At 33.1% G+C, this 14,278-nt stretch overlaps 2 protein-coding genes across 4 annotated transcripts; one reads left to right on the forward strand and one right to left on the reverse strand.

The window, feature by feature from the left end:
* Nucleotides 1–9: 9 nt before the first annotated feature.
* LOC128166555 (zinc finger Ran-binding domain-containing protein 2-like) lies at nt 10–9,285 on the forward strand. Of its 3 annotated transcripts, XM_052831805.1 has the most exons (10): nt 10–135; nt 1,018–1,070; nt 1,684–1,749; nt 2,955–3,060; nt 3,389–3,471; nt 4,173–4,255; nt 4,497–4,595; nt 4,964–5,214; nt 7,466–7,540; nt 7,871–9,285. In XM_052831805.1, exons 1-10 carry the CDS (start codon nt 68–70, stop codon nt 7,875–7,877), a joined length of 891 nt encoding a protein of 296 aa, XP_052687765.1. In that variant the 5' UTR covers nt 10–67; the 3' UTR covers nt 7,878–9,285. The 3 variants fall into 3 exon arrangements, with proteins under 3 accessions (XP_052687765.1, XP_052687763.1, XP_052687764.1); XM_052831803.1 differs by having other exon boundaries at nt 7,466–9,285; XM_052831804.1 differs by lacking the exon at nt 1,684–1,749 and having other exon boundaries at nt 7,466–9,285.
* Nucleotides 9,286–9,961: 676 nt separating this feature from the next.
* On the reverse strand, nt 9,962–13,624 carry LOC128166556 (leucine-rich repeat-containing protein 42-like). The gene is made up of 5 exons (XM_052831807.1): nt 13,157–13,624; nt 12,846–12,964; nt 10,986–11,074; nt 10,470–10,626; nt 9,962–10,241 (listed from the first exon to the last, which is right to left on the reverse strand). The coding sequence occupies exons 1-5, from the start codon at nt 13,573–13,575 to the stop codon at nt 10,048–10,050; spliced, it is 978 nt and encodes a 325-aa protein (XP_052687767.1). The 5' UTR covers nt 13,576–13,624; the 3' UTR covers nt 9,962–10,047.
* Nucleotides 13,625–14,278: the final 654 nt, after the last annotated feature.

The raw sequence follows: 14,278 nt of genomic DNA on the forward strand, positions 1-14,278 counted from the left end.
TATTGATAGCAACGAATACTTCAAAGTAAAAGTTATAAAAGTGTGCGTTGCGTTCCTCATTGCTGCAATGTCGAGTGGCCCAGGGAGTGGAAAATTCAAGCCAAATGAGGGCGATTGGGTCTGCCCAGACCCAAAGTAAGCAAAATAAATCATTAAATGATGTGGTTTCAATGTAAATATATTATGCTGAATGTAATAGCAATTATTTTTGGAATGCCACAACAGACGAATGATCACACCCTAGAATTACCTCCCTTGTAATCCCTTTCCAGCAGCCCTAGCTATCAGCTTTTGCCAAGGCGAAAATGGGGTCGATATATAATTGTTAAAGTTCTTAGAATGCTTTTATCCTTGTGGTCTAAATAAAATGATTTTTTACACATTTTATTAAGTTATATTTTAATATTTCTCATTGCACAACAGGTGGGGACCAATCACCTAAATGGGGATATGACAGCCAGTTTGGGATATAATATCCCAAATGGGATGTAAATATAAAGTGCAAAAGATAGAAGTTTTTAATTTTGCTAAAAATATGGTAAATCCACATCAGAATAGATGAAATGTAAACCTTACTATAATATATTCTGAGATTCCTCCAACTCTAACCCCCACTTTTATATTGTGACATACGTGTGTATGTCACATTATAAAAGTATGGGTTAGAGTAGGAGGAATCTCGGATTAACTATTGTGGAGATTGATCCCTCAGTATATCCCAAACGGGCTATTATATCCCGTTTGGGTGATTGGTCCCAGCCTGCACAATGTTGCAAACCATACAGGTTAACTGATCCATGGATTTTAGTGTTTAATTATTCCTTTGCCTTTGCTTCATTTACATAGACAAATATGAAGTATGAAATACGAATATGTTGCTGTTGGATAATGCTGCATATCGACTGTCTTTTATATGCTTTCTTCACCTAGTTGGACTCTTTCAATTAAGATAATATTAATGTGTCAAGTGTATTACAATTAATTATTATTGCTTTTTTTTCTTCTTATTTTATGAAGATGTGGAAATGTAAATTTTTCAAGAAGAAATGAATGCAATCGCTGTGGTAAAGGTAAGTACAGTTGTTTGAATTTGGAAATGAATACAAATGGATTACTGTTCCAAGGTGTAATTGCAACAGTGTTTGTTTAAAAATATATAAAGATATGCACTATAAACTGCATCACAATGAATTAATTTGTAAAAAAAAAAAAAAAAAGATAATGTCTGAAATTGAACACTGTTACAATTATAAATGTTATGTAGTCAAACAAACTTCTCCTCCCGTTTTGATGATGTTTTTTTACTCTGTAAGATATATAGTGTAAATGTGTTCTAATGACTACTGGTACACTACATAACTACCGGTAATAATGGACTTAAATTAAGTACTGCCTGTTTCCATTTTGCAACTCATGAATGTAAACTTTATACTGCATAGATGTGAATGTAATATATCCTTTTAATTTTGAAACTTCATTGATAATCCCAACTGAGTTGTAATGAAGTTATTTTATTTGAATTTTACCCTTTAAGGTATGAAATACAAGTACCTGGTACATGGTAACAGGTTTATATGTTAAAATTCATTCCCAATAAGATTTTGAGGCAGATGCTTATTTACTCTTTGTACTTTAATGCCAGTTGCATGTCATGAACTGAAAAATTTGCATTCGTATAAACAGACAGGAAAGAAGGAATTGTTTACAAGAAAGGCGGGACAGATACTGGCAACCAATCAGCAGAGAAAAGTAAAGGCTTTTATAACTATTGATTACATGTTTTGTGGGTCCAAAGGTCATGGATCTTAATATAGATCACTTGGTCAATACTTGGATAAATTGTTGTGTCATTTATTTACTTGTCAACTACTTGGGATTTTTCTGTCTATATTTTTGAGATAATTGATATTGCCAGTTATACTCTTACCCATGACGAAATATTATTCAGTGTTCACGCTAATAGTTCTAAACAAATGTACTAGTATTTTCCACCTGCTCTATTTGGCAATGATAATGTGTGTCTTTACTCTTCAATATTGTTTGATTGATGTGCACAGGATGAATCTGTCATGAAACCTTTTCCATCCTTCAATCAATTTTAAACTGGGTCTTCAAAATGAAAGATTCGGCTATTGAAATAAAAATGGTGGGTGGTCGGGTGGGCGGCTGCCGAAAGGGTACCCCATTTGTACAGATAACTCCTCCTTCAGTTTTCAATATAGGAAGAGTTTTGCAGATCAATTGCACATATATCAGAGATTGTGCATTTACTTGGATTTTGATTTTTGATAGTTTATGAAAAAAAAATACCTACTGTTCAACTTTGTCATTTTTGTTTCTCCACAATATTGCATAAGGGGTACCCCTATTGTTAGGATAACTTCTCCTTCAGCTTTCAAGATAGAAGTTGTTGTTTTGTAGATCGATCATTCATATATATTAGAAATGTGCATATTACTTGGATTTTGATTTTTAATAATTTATGGAAAAATACCAGCTGTTGAACATCGTTATTTTTTTTTTGCATTATATTGCATATAGGGTACCCCTATCGTACGGATAACTCCTCGTACAGCTTTCAAGATAGCAAATCGTTGTTTTGCAGATCAATCATACGTATATATTAGAGATGTGCGTACTACTTGGATATTGATTATTTTTGTAAAAATACCTGCTGTTGAACTTCATCATTTTTTTTTAAAAATATTGCATTAGAGTACCCCATAGTTTGGGTTGACAAATGGATTATGGATACTTTTCACACAAAAGAGAACACAAGTTTGATGTCACATTGACAGCTTTTCTCTTGATATGATATAGATTGTTTAAATATTAAGAGATTCTGGTTGTTTATATAATTTATGTTTGAATTTTTTTTTTAATTTCACTTCACTTCAACATTGTCCAAGTATGCTATGATATATCAACTAAATGATTTTCATTCTTGCAAACAGAAAGGAAAGATGGAACTGTATTCAAGAAGGGTGGTACAGAAATCGGCAAACAGTTAGCAGAGAAAAGTAAAGGGTTGTTCAGTGCCGATGACTGGCAGTGTAAGAGGTAAGAGTGTATGACCAAATCATAACCGATATGTGTACTCTATAAACAGATATCAGGGTCTTAGAAATTAAAAAAAAAAAATGCTGTTTTTGACTCAATGACTGTGTAATTTTGTTGTCTATCATTATTGTGCAACAAATTAAAAAGTACTTTTATAAGGGCGCGTTTTAAATATTATACTGTTTATAAAAAGGTATGGTTGCCATATAAAAATATGTCTTAAGTGTTTCAGAAAGTCTTGTTTTTCTTGATTTTTATTGTATTCATGCAAATTTATTAGTTTTTGCACAGAGAGGAATTATCACAATTATTTACAATCTTTTAACAGCTGTGCTAATGTCAACTGGGCAAGACGAATGACATGCAATGTTTGCAATGCACCTAAATATGGAAAACAGGAGCAAAGAACTGGTGAGTATTGAACCAAGCAACAAAAGTGATTATTGCTAATTTATGATATAGAGTATTTTCCATAATGAAAGAAAGTTCTTGTTGAGCATGCAGCATACATGTTAACGCTGCTTCATGCAGAAGTCTGCCACTATTTTACATGCTCTCCCACCTCCTGCCTCTGTTCAAAAAGCTTATTGCTTTCCCACAAAATCTGTTTTGTTTTGTTAGATAACCATTTTGGAAATCCTTTTAATGAAAAAACTTCTTGGTCTTGAACTGAGCTCATTTAAAATTTAAATCTGGAGCACACAATTCTTTGATACTGATAACAATGAGAAAATTTCAAGCCTGCTTTGACTAGACAGGCAAAAAACATTTTCTTTATTGATTAATTAAGTTGCTAAACATCCTCACTAAGGAATATAAAGAGATATAACCGGTATTCAAGCTTTATTAGGGTGAAATATACCTTAATAATGACTGGATGACAATATTTCCCTTGTCCATGAAAGAAATAGGGAATCAATATCATCATTCTGTTTTTTTGCAACTCCTCATAGTTTGACTCTCTCTCCTTTCACCACAAGCAATTATCATGTCTGATTTGAGTGAATTGTATTTATTTCACAAAATTAACAAATATGTTGGGAAATGGGTTATGTATTTTTTCAAATTATGAAATGAGATTCCGTTTTAGAACAAGTTTTCATCTATTAAAGGATTTGGCGGTGGTTTTATGGAACGGGATGAAATTGTAGAGTACAAGGAGAGAATTGAAGAAGATGACGATGAATATGATGAGGTTGGAAAAATTGTTTTTATTGACGTAACTGGTAATCATTCTGATTTGGAAATAAAAGTAGCCAAATGTATCAGTCTGATGCATTTAATTCGTGTAATGAATCAAAATATACCTACTAATAGGAGAAGTCTGATGAATTAGGTTAGTGTAATGAAGCCAAAGTTTGTCACTAAGAATTTTCAGTTCATTGTAACTTTTAGTCAAAGAAGACGAATTAAGGTCTGGATATTTGTCTTGTTAGTTTGGAAGGAAGAGGAAGAAATTCAGAGGGTCCACGGAGGAGAAAGCTGCGCCCCAAGGCCCACCAAACCCCCCACCCCCAGCACCACCAGGGCAGGATGTATGTAACCCCTATAAACCTTATTTTAGTAAGATGGGTATATTAATATGCATCTGTAGACAAGACCAAGTCTAGAGTATTTTTATACACATATTTACGTGTATATTGAGTAGTTGAACACAATATCTTATAGTTTATATCAAGGATGAATGTACAGTTACTTATTATTTACTTAGATTTAGGTGGATCTTTTACAAGATTCTTTTGGTCCTTCTGTTTTTAATTAAAAGATATGAAATTTTGGATTTGGAATTTGCAATCTTCTCCAACAGTTCTATAAAAAAAGACCAAATTCTTGGAGATGTAGATAACAGGTATGTGAAATGTAATACATGAAGTATCTTCAAAAATAAGAAATTATTACTCAGGATGATGATGATGAAGATGAAGAGGAGGATGATGATGAAGATGGCGACTTAGGTGCATATGATCTTGGTGCAAGTGATGATGATGACGAAAACACTAAAACCTCTGCCAAATCCAGATCCAGAAGTTCTTCGTCTGGCTCGTCTGGCTCCTCCTCCTCCAGATCCTCTAGGTCATCCAGATCTCAATCCCGTTCAAGCTCCAGATCCCGGTCTAGATCCCATAGTGACAAGAGAAGACGGTCTAGGTCAAGGTAACGGGTGACACAGGGTATCACCTTGGTATGGGTCAAGAAAAGGTCGTTATCATTTTTTTGGTCATTTTTCAGTATGATGTATGGGTAATTGAATTTTTTTATTTTACACAGTTTTTCAACAAAAGAGTTTATAACAGCATTGGTGTTTTTTACACAATACATGTTATGCTATGTCCTGAGTATTTGCTTCCACCACTTTTTGCTTGATATTTCAATAACAGTAAATACCTTTGTGCTCAGACTACGTTCATCCACTAATATAAAAAATGTCCAGATTATCTGTTTTGAAACGCCCCCTCTACCACTTCAGGTTTCAATACACATTCCGAAATTGAAAGTCTACGGAGATTTTGCATTGCAACAGCCATTAATAAGCCCGGATGATAACGTTAAAAAATTGCGCGATGTATTCCGAGTATATTCCGAATAGAGAAAAGATGTAAACATTCCCCATTATAAATCTCTGTAAGGAATCTGTTTTCGTTCCTCTGAATTTTTCTGAGTGGAAAGGGATAATTGTTCAATGAAGATATCTTGGATATATTCCCTTTTAACGATTTCAACTGTATTTCTTTCAAAGGTATGTGTAATTTTATTAAAAATCATCAAAAAGCGATGGAAGCAGTAACTTGGGACAGACTATAGTTAGTTAAAGTTAGTGGAGACTTGGATGATCTGTTTTCAAACAGATATTTTCAAATTTTAAGTGAACATTCCAGCTTTTACTCTTTTAGTTTTTCACCAATGGTGAAATGTAGGTGAACAAAAGGATAGGAGGATTATGAATTTATGTCTTTTCTTTTTATATGAAATAAAAAATACATGACTCTGAATTACCGTATTTTTCGGGGCATAGGCCGGTATTTTTTTTCTCCAATGCGCGCACCCCGGCTTATCCCCCGGGATCGGCTATTCGTAGGCTCAAAGTTGAAATAATTAAACATTCAAATTTAAAATCCACTGTTTTTAGCAGTTTATCATCAGGGTTGTTTTTTTTCCGTCCGTTTGAACTATTGTTCGATAGTTGCAGATACATAGATATAACAGAGCCCGTTAGTATATACGTCTCTGATAGTTGTCCCGTTGATGATTTTTTTAATGACATTGCGAGTAATGAAATGTACAGTACTGTACGAGGTATTTCTTTACAACCCCAATCAAAAGAATTTTTCCCCCACATTCACGTATGAACCCTGGAAACTATTAATGTGTAGTAAAAAAAAAAAACAAAACCGGGTAGAATGAAATATGACGGAACTTTTGTGAATTTCTGCATGTCTGCGTTTGTGGGAATCACTGGTCTTGGGTGCAGAATAAATCAATGCTTTGTGTTTTTACAGTTAATTTTCTGTTGGATGAAATAACAGTATTCTGGTGTCGTGTGTATATACAAAGGTGTGAAATCTGTGACTAAAACACAGCTAGCACAGCCTGGGGGCACGTAGTGTACACCCTTACACCTCACCGCATTAATTGTGTTTTTAACATTACAACTTCTCTGCATAACGACAAGTCACTATAAATAATTTAATTTATTAATGAAAAGAACACAAATTAAATATTTTATTTGTGGTATTTCGTTTTCTCATTCATGCAATTACGGGGGATAACTCTATTTGAATATGAAACCACGTGTTGAGCTATACTGCCATACCCCGATCTACAAGTAGCTTTCAAAGTATTACATGATTAAATGAAATTGAGCAGTAAGGTTTTAATAAAATGTAAAAGGTTTGGTAAAATATTATACTTAGTTCTATCAGACAGTACCACAGAGGTTGGTGTTGCAATTAAATTTACACTATGTAAAATTACGATACCTAACGATATATACCGACGAATACGGAAGAGACCAAACAGCCACAAAACACAATTATATTTTTTTAAAATGTTTAAAATATATATGTTAAGCAAATTTAACAACTTTAATTACTCTTTTGACTTTCTACATCGATATTCTGAAAGTATATACTTAATACGACAACTTCCTTAATCATGCAGTGGTCATACTTTTACCATAGTAATCATCGATTGAAAATCGGCCTATCCCCTTATTCGGCTAGTCTATGGATTTTTCCTGAATTTTGTCTGAAAATGAGCAATTCGGCCTATGCCCCACATCGGCATATGCCCCGAAAAATACGGTATTGATACGATGTCATTTTATGTTTTATTTAATTATACACTGGTGTCTACAATTCTCAAGTAAGAGCACCCTATCATCAAGTACTGTTTTACCTTATTTTAGATCTAGGTCACCTGTAAGGAGAAGGTCAAGGAGCAGGTCAAGGTCACGAGACAGGCGAAGATCACGGCGGTCAAGGTTTGATATAAAAGAGAGGAATTCAACCTCCAGCATGTGGGAAATGCAGATTAATGGATGTAACACATGCATGTTACATTCAAGAGAAATTTGAGTTTAAATTTATATTGGAATAGATGAATGTGTTTTAGACATGTTCATATCTGGTTGTTAAACTATCAAATAATGCCTTATTACCGGCACACAACTTTTAAATATTCAGAGCTGTCAATCTTTGAAATTGAATTTGGTGTTTAATTAGTTATGAAATGTTTGGAAAGGGTAAAATGATGCAGAGTTGATTTTGTTAGTGAAAAATTGATTAAATTTGGACTCTTTTTTCTTTCACAGGTCTTGAAATCCAGAAACCAAACCTTTAATACCCTGACCAGATGAGCTGAAATAATTATTCAAGTTATCATGATGCAGCAAGATTTGAAAAAATGATCAACACATTTGAAAATTTGATATCTTGAAGTTTCCCATTATAATAGCTTAGAAGATTTCATTTTCAAAAAAATGATTGTTATATACATTCAGAAATTTTATAATAATAACTAGATAAACCTTATCTTAATATGTTAGTAAGGCATTGGAATTGGTAGTTTCACTGGTTGTTTACTGATTCAAATATAACACAAACATAGGAATGTGTGAATGAAGTAGGGCAATGTTGTTTGTGAATTCATGCATGGAGTAGAAAGGGTTATGAGGTGGGTATAGCTTCCATAAATTCACAAATATAAAATATAATACAAAAAATGCATTTTGATGTCCTTGACCTTTTAGAAGTACTTGTAAAATGTTTCTTTGGTAACTGTTCTTCTGGCCATTTAAACTACAGTAAAATTCTAGTTGCATCTCTTAAACATCTTCAATACAAACCTTGTGAGTTTTGACTGTAATACAAACCATGATATTCCAGATCATGTGTAAATTTGCATCATTTATATAATTATATGCAACTTTTGGTTAATTATTTGTTTTTTGTGGATTTTAAAAATGTGGTGTTATCTTGATTTAAATATCAAGTGTCAAGGTCATTGGTGGGAAAGCATCACTAGGATTGGTATGGGTTAAAAAAAGTAATTTTAAAATGTCAAAAGTTGTTTAAAATTTCACGTTCAACTGGCTTTTAGTGTCTGGAGTATCATAGTATTCCAAGTGAAAATTCTTGACATTATACACGAGGTAGTGTTCTGCTGACTTAAACTTGCATGCTCTTTTGCACCATCATAGGTTTTTCATGTCACATATAAACACATTTATTTCAGAAAAAGGGCTTATCTTCAGATTTTAGCATATCCCCAAATGTAAAAAATAAAAAAGGAGGAACATTTAGTGTACAGTTGGCCAGTTTGGTGTACAATGTGTTTCTAAATTTTACCCCACATTATGTATATTATGTACTCCTAGAGTTACATATTAGAATTGTTTGTTTTTATGCAAGACTTGAGATTAATTCCTTCTCTAGAAATTAATTAACTTCTAAGAATAAAATATGAATTTATTTTAATGCATTTCATTGTTTGTGTCAAACACATGTAGTCGATCATGGTTTGTGGTATAAACATTTTTAATAGGGACTTGTATTGCCGTTTCATGACAAAAAACCGGTTTCTAGCAGAATGTTCTGAGATGTTTATATGCATCTCTATTTACTTGTAGCTTGTCATTTTAATTATTTATGTTACTTTTCCTTGATTGTAGCCCGTTTGTGTTTTGTGGTTACTATATTGATGACAATAAAAGAATTTCTTGCTGCTGCTGATCTTTGTCAATATAGAATACTTTTATGGAGAAAAGAACTTTGGCAAATGAGGCTTGTATCATAATCCAGTGATCATTTAAAGCGGCTGAAATATTTTTAAAATAGCAAGTGGTCATCTTGGATGATCAAAAGCAATCATAATTTCCTATAAACTTTGAAACAAGTTGTCCAATTCCTAGCCCTTTTTATTTCATAGTGTTGTAGACATATCAATGATGTCCAGTCTATTATATTTATCAAAAGAATATTAACTTTGGTATGAAGGCACTTCATCGAGGAGTTAACATTGTAGTGGAAAAATGTTCCAAAGCAGTCGCCATTTTACCTTGTAACTTTATTTCATGGATATACTGCATGCAAGAACAACCTCTGTTTAACAACATTATTCCTGTTCAGCTTTAAAATACCTATACTGTATATGGGAAAAAAGGGTTCAATGCTGCAATGATAACTGGAATTGACTGAAGGAATACTGTATCCATCCACCAGGCATTAAAAAATATTCAAGTCTAATGTGTTTTATTGTCCAGTGGAGGTAATGAGAGCAAGCTAACAAATGATATCCCTTGCTAAGAAAATATAATAACTCAAAGTATTTCTCTGTTTGAAAGTAATGGATGCACTATTTTCTCATAGTGACCTTGAACTTGCGCAAATGAACAAAACTCAAAGTCAGGGCATATTTTCAGTATTTAACATGAAAGTATAATAATAGGCATTACTCCTTATTCTGACAACTGTTTTGTAGTATCAAGGATTAAGGTTTGTATAAGTTCATTATTGCATCCATATTATTATCTTGTTCAGTCAGTGTGGGAATTTTGACACAAGGTGCTGTCACTTTCTTCAGATGATGAATTCGATGAAGCACCAGTCTGTATTGTGGAACAAATGACACTTTGCTCACATTCTGTATGCTGATTCGGCTTTTGATTCGTTTCTTTATTGCATCTACAAAGTAAAAAGTAAACATGTATTATTTATGAAATAGAGGCTAAAACGTAGCTTTCTACGATTTTAGGTTATCCCCCCCTCTCCCCCTTAAAAAATAATATAAATAGGATTGTGAGTGGGCTATATATTTTTGATAATATTGCAGCTATATCCTATGAAAATTAAGATTGTTAAATTTTTCTATTTTGTGATACATGTACTACTACGTATAGTTTAAAAACATACAAAACTTTGACGTTTTGTGTTCATCCTTGTCATGTGTCCGAGTTGCCAATTCCATCCACTTGCAGACTACATGGGAGGCCCATCCTTCATTTTTTATAGACACTAAGCCCTCTCCCTTCTCTGGAAGGACTTTCCAATCATTGGATATTTCTTTAACCTGAAAAAGATTAAAATTCAATTCATTTCTTTATAGTACTTTCATTCAGGTAAATATCTCCAAAGCGGATGGCCACCATTTGCTTCCATTTGGTTGACTTTTCTTATTTCAATATACTTTCAATTAGCTACCTTGTGGATATATTGCAATTATACCATTAAAATTTATACAGGTACAAGGTTAAATATGATATCAAAAATCCTTAACTTTATTTTGGAGTTCACATGAAAATAGCGGAAGCTTACACAGATGAAACAACAATTGATATTCTGTTAACACTTGCTGCAAACATTGCAGTTCTTAATGAATTTATTTCTATTTGATAAGTTCTGGAAAAAAAATTTGGTACAAGAATATACCTTAACACTGGTTCCAGTAATATCTACTTTTTGTAAATCTTTGAAGCACTGTAGCATTTTGATTCCTCTATTTGATATGCATCCATTTTCTGTTTTATAAGAAAGAAATGAAAATGCAACGCTAAACGCACTTGGATTATTGAAACACAATGAAATTTACTGCAGTTTTTACTTTTACCTATTAAATACTACATTTACTGAAACTAGTCATCATCGATTTTAATATTAAGGAATAAGGATTATCATTCTTGGAGTATGAGGTATTCAAATACAGTCGGGATTGATCAAATCGAATCAAGCTTGACGGGCTTTATGATAGATTTGATGATTCCCGACTGATTTGACCTCATGACCTTATGATATTCAAAGAATGATTTCTTTTCACTTACCAGTATATTTATATAATTTTCAGCAATAGTATGATTAAATATTAAAATAGTCATAGATGAAATGTATTGGACTATACATTACAAAGTTAATTTGTAGTGTTATCACAGAAAAAGACACTGGAAAATGTAAGTATATGGTTACCACATCTCAATAGACTATGTTTTAATAAAGAACATTTGGTTGAAAAGCAATCAATTTAGAGGATCTTGCTTTGGCCTTAACCTCTGACATTAAAATAAATTTAAATTGAAAATTTCCTTTATTCAACAAGTACACTATGAATGTAGTGCAAGACAGATAAGGCCATTGGAAGAAATAATAAGGTCAAAATAGGAAAACCTAATTGAAGGTTACTGCCAGTTTTTACTCTTTAGGTAAAGACTGGGCATAATTTGGCCAACTAGAGATAAGGAATAAGGAATCATTCTTTGAGTATTATGAGGTGAAAATTTTGGTCGGGGCGTGATCAAATCCAATAAAGCCCGAAGGGCTTTATGATAGATTTGATCACGCCCCGACCGAAATTATCACCTCATAATATTCAAAGAATGATTCCTTATTACTTATATAATTTTAAGCCATCATACAATTAAATCTTTAACTATAAATAAGCAAACCCCGCCGGCGCCTCAATTTGGCGTCATTTGTATTATGGGTTATATAGTACAAAATCGATACGTAGTGTTATCACAGACAAAGACACTGGATGATGTAAATATAGAAGAATATTGTCCAGACAATGAATTTTGGCAAATATCTGTTATGACCTTGACTTATAGTTTGGTCACTTCACATTCCTTACCTACAGGCAATCTTTTGTAAAGTATGGGCAAGATTTTGCCAAGAGGAGAGAAATTTTGGTCAAGATGTTGATTTTAAGAACATCTGTTATGACCTTTACCTTTGACCTACAAACTTAATTTAAGGTCATTTCATATTCTTTACTCACAAGCATTCTTTTATGTGGAGTAAAGGCCATGCAGATAAAGGGAGAAAATATATAATGCAAATGGTATAAACACGAATTTTTCAAAGATGGCTAAAATGAACTTATTGTTTTACTTGGAAACTTTATTCAAGGACACTGCTGCCTGCATATTCTTTAGACAAAAGCATTCTGTGAATGTAGTGAATGGAATATATTTTCAAAAAAAATTTCCTCAAAGGTTTGCAGCAACCTCAGCCTTTGACCACGAACTTGGTTCAAGCCACTGCATATACTCTTTACTGCAAGCACTCTGGTTGAAATGATTGCAGACAAACAGAGCCCCCCCCCCCCCCCCCCCCCCCAAGTCTGGACCCTTATAATCATTTAGTGTTGTTTCAAGAGAAACTGAAAAATGATCCTAAGACTTGTAGACATGCATCGAATAGAGCCTGAGATTGGTTATGTATTTTAAGATGACTTACAAATATTTGGAAACATGGCCTAACATGGGTATTTTAACATATTTCAGTACAATGTAATACCTGACACATCTAGAACTGTTAAATGTTCTGGTCCTCTTCTAAATAGTTTAAATGGTGCACAAATTCTAGAAACCCCTTTATCCGTCAGACAGTTTTTCCTTAGGTTTAAGCTTTTTAAGCTGCAATAAAAAGAAGATCAATCAAAACATGAAAAAACAAAATATTTTCTACATTTATAGCTTAATACTATTTCCTTATTTTACCAAAATTGCTGTCATTAGTTTAACATTTCACAGATACGGATATCAAAATAGAACTATTACACCATTCATACACGCTTTCAGTAGCAAATTCTGCTATAAGCTCCTTACAGTTTTAAATGTGCAATATGGGATAAGATTTCATGCTCCTCTCCAAGGAAACAATCTGACAAATCTAGTGATTGTAGTCCAGAGAAAACCAGGAAGTGTTCCAGCCAGTAGTTCAAGGCGCGGCAGGAGGTCGATAGATTTAGGCTGGACAGCACGCTGTCTGGATAAATTTCACAAAACAATAGAAGGTTTTTGAGAGAATCGTTTTCTGCTGAAGTGATTTCAAATTTCTTGCACTTCTCTGCTTCCTGAAAAATATCAGCTGCCACCAAGTCAGGAAATCCATAAAAACTGTCCACCATATGTAGATTTTGAGCAATATATTGAATGCATCGATGATACAGAGATACTGGTGCTCTAACCTCCCAGCTGTGTTCATCTGTGTTCTTTGTTTTTCTGATCTTTGTTGGTCTTTCCATACTAATTAATTGAAATCAATCGATGACATCCTCAGTGTTATCCACCCTTATAAAGACAATTAATTAGATTAAGTAATTGTTACTGAATCATTGAACATTGTAAAATAAAATATCATCAATAAGGTTACTGGTAAAGTGATGGATTGGTTTTTTACTGTTACTTGTAGTGGGGTGTTTTGCTTCAATTGATATATATTTATGCATCAACTATATATTTGATATACATAAACATTTTAAAACATTAATAATCTTATTCAGACAAATCATATTTAACTGTTTAAAGAGAAATGGGGGTATGTGATCATTGCATGCTTTCCTTTTCTACAAGAAATTTCAAAATAAGTCCGGGGTTATGGGGTATGTACCGGTAATCAAATACTTTTTTAATTCACCTCTAACCTGAGTTACTATGAATGACATTTTTGGCTTTGAATACTGCGAATCTGTGTTATTTATGTCTCTCAGTCTGCATCCACACAACGACAAGATTGTTACGATGAGGAACACATAATGAGATATTGTGATTGAAACGAAACATAAATTAAAAAATCGAAAGCCAATCTCGCTATTATTTCAATAATTCGCAGTGTTTACCTAAAAGGGCATCTGAACCACTGATCTGAGATCGCTACAAACAATCAACACTCAGTAGATTGAAATATGGCGCCAAATGGTTTTATAAAAAATAAACTTTGCGATAGAA

The sequence above is a fragment of the Crassostrea angulata genome, chromosome 10 (genome assembly GCF_025612915.1).
Source record: "Crassostrea angulata isolate pt1a10 chromosome 10, ASM2561291v2, whole genome shotgun sequence".
NCBI classification, from domain to species: Eukaryota; Metazoa; Mollusca; class Bivalvia; order Ostreida; family Ostreidae; genus Magallana; species Magallana angulata.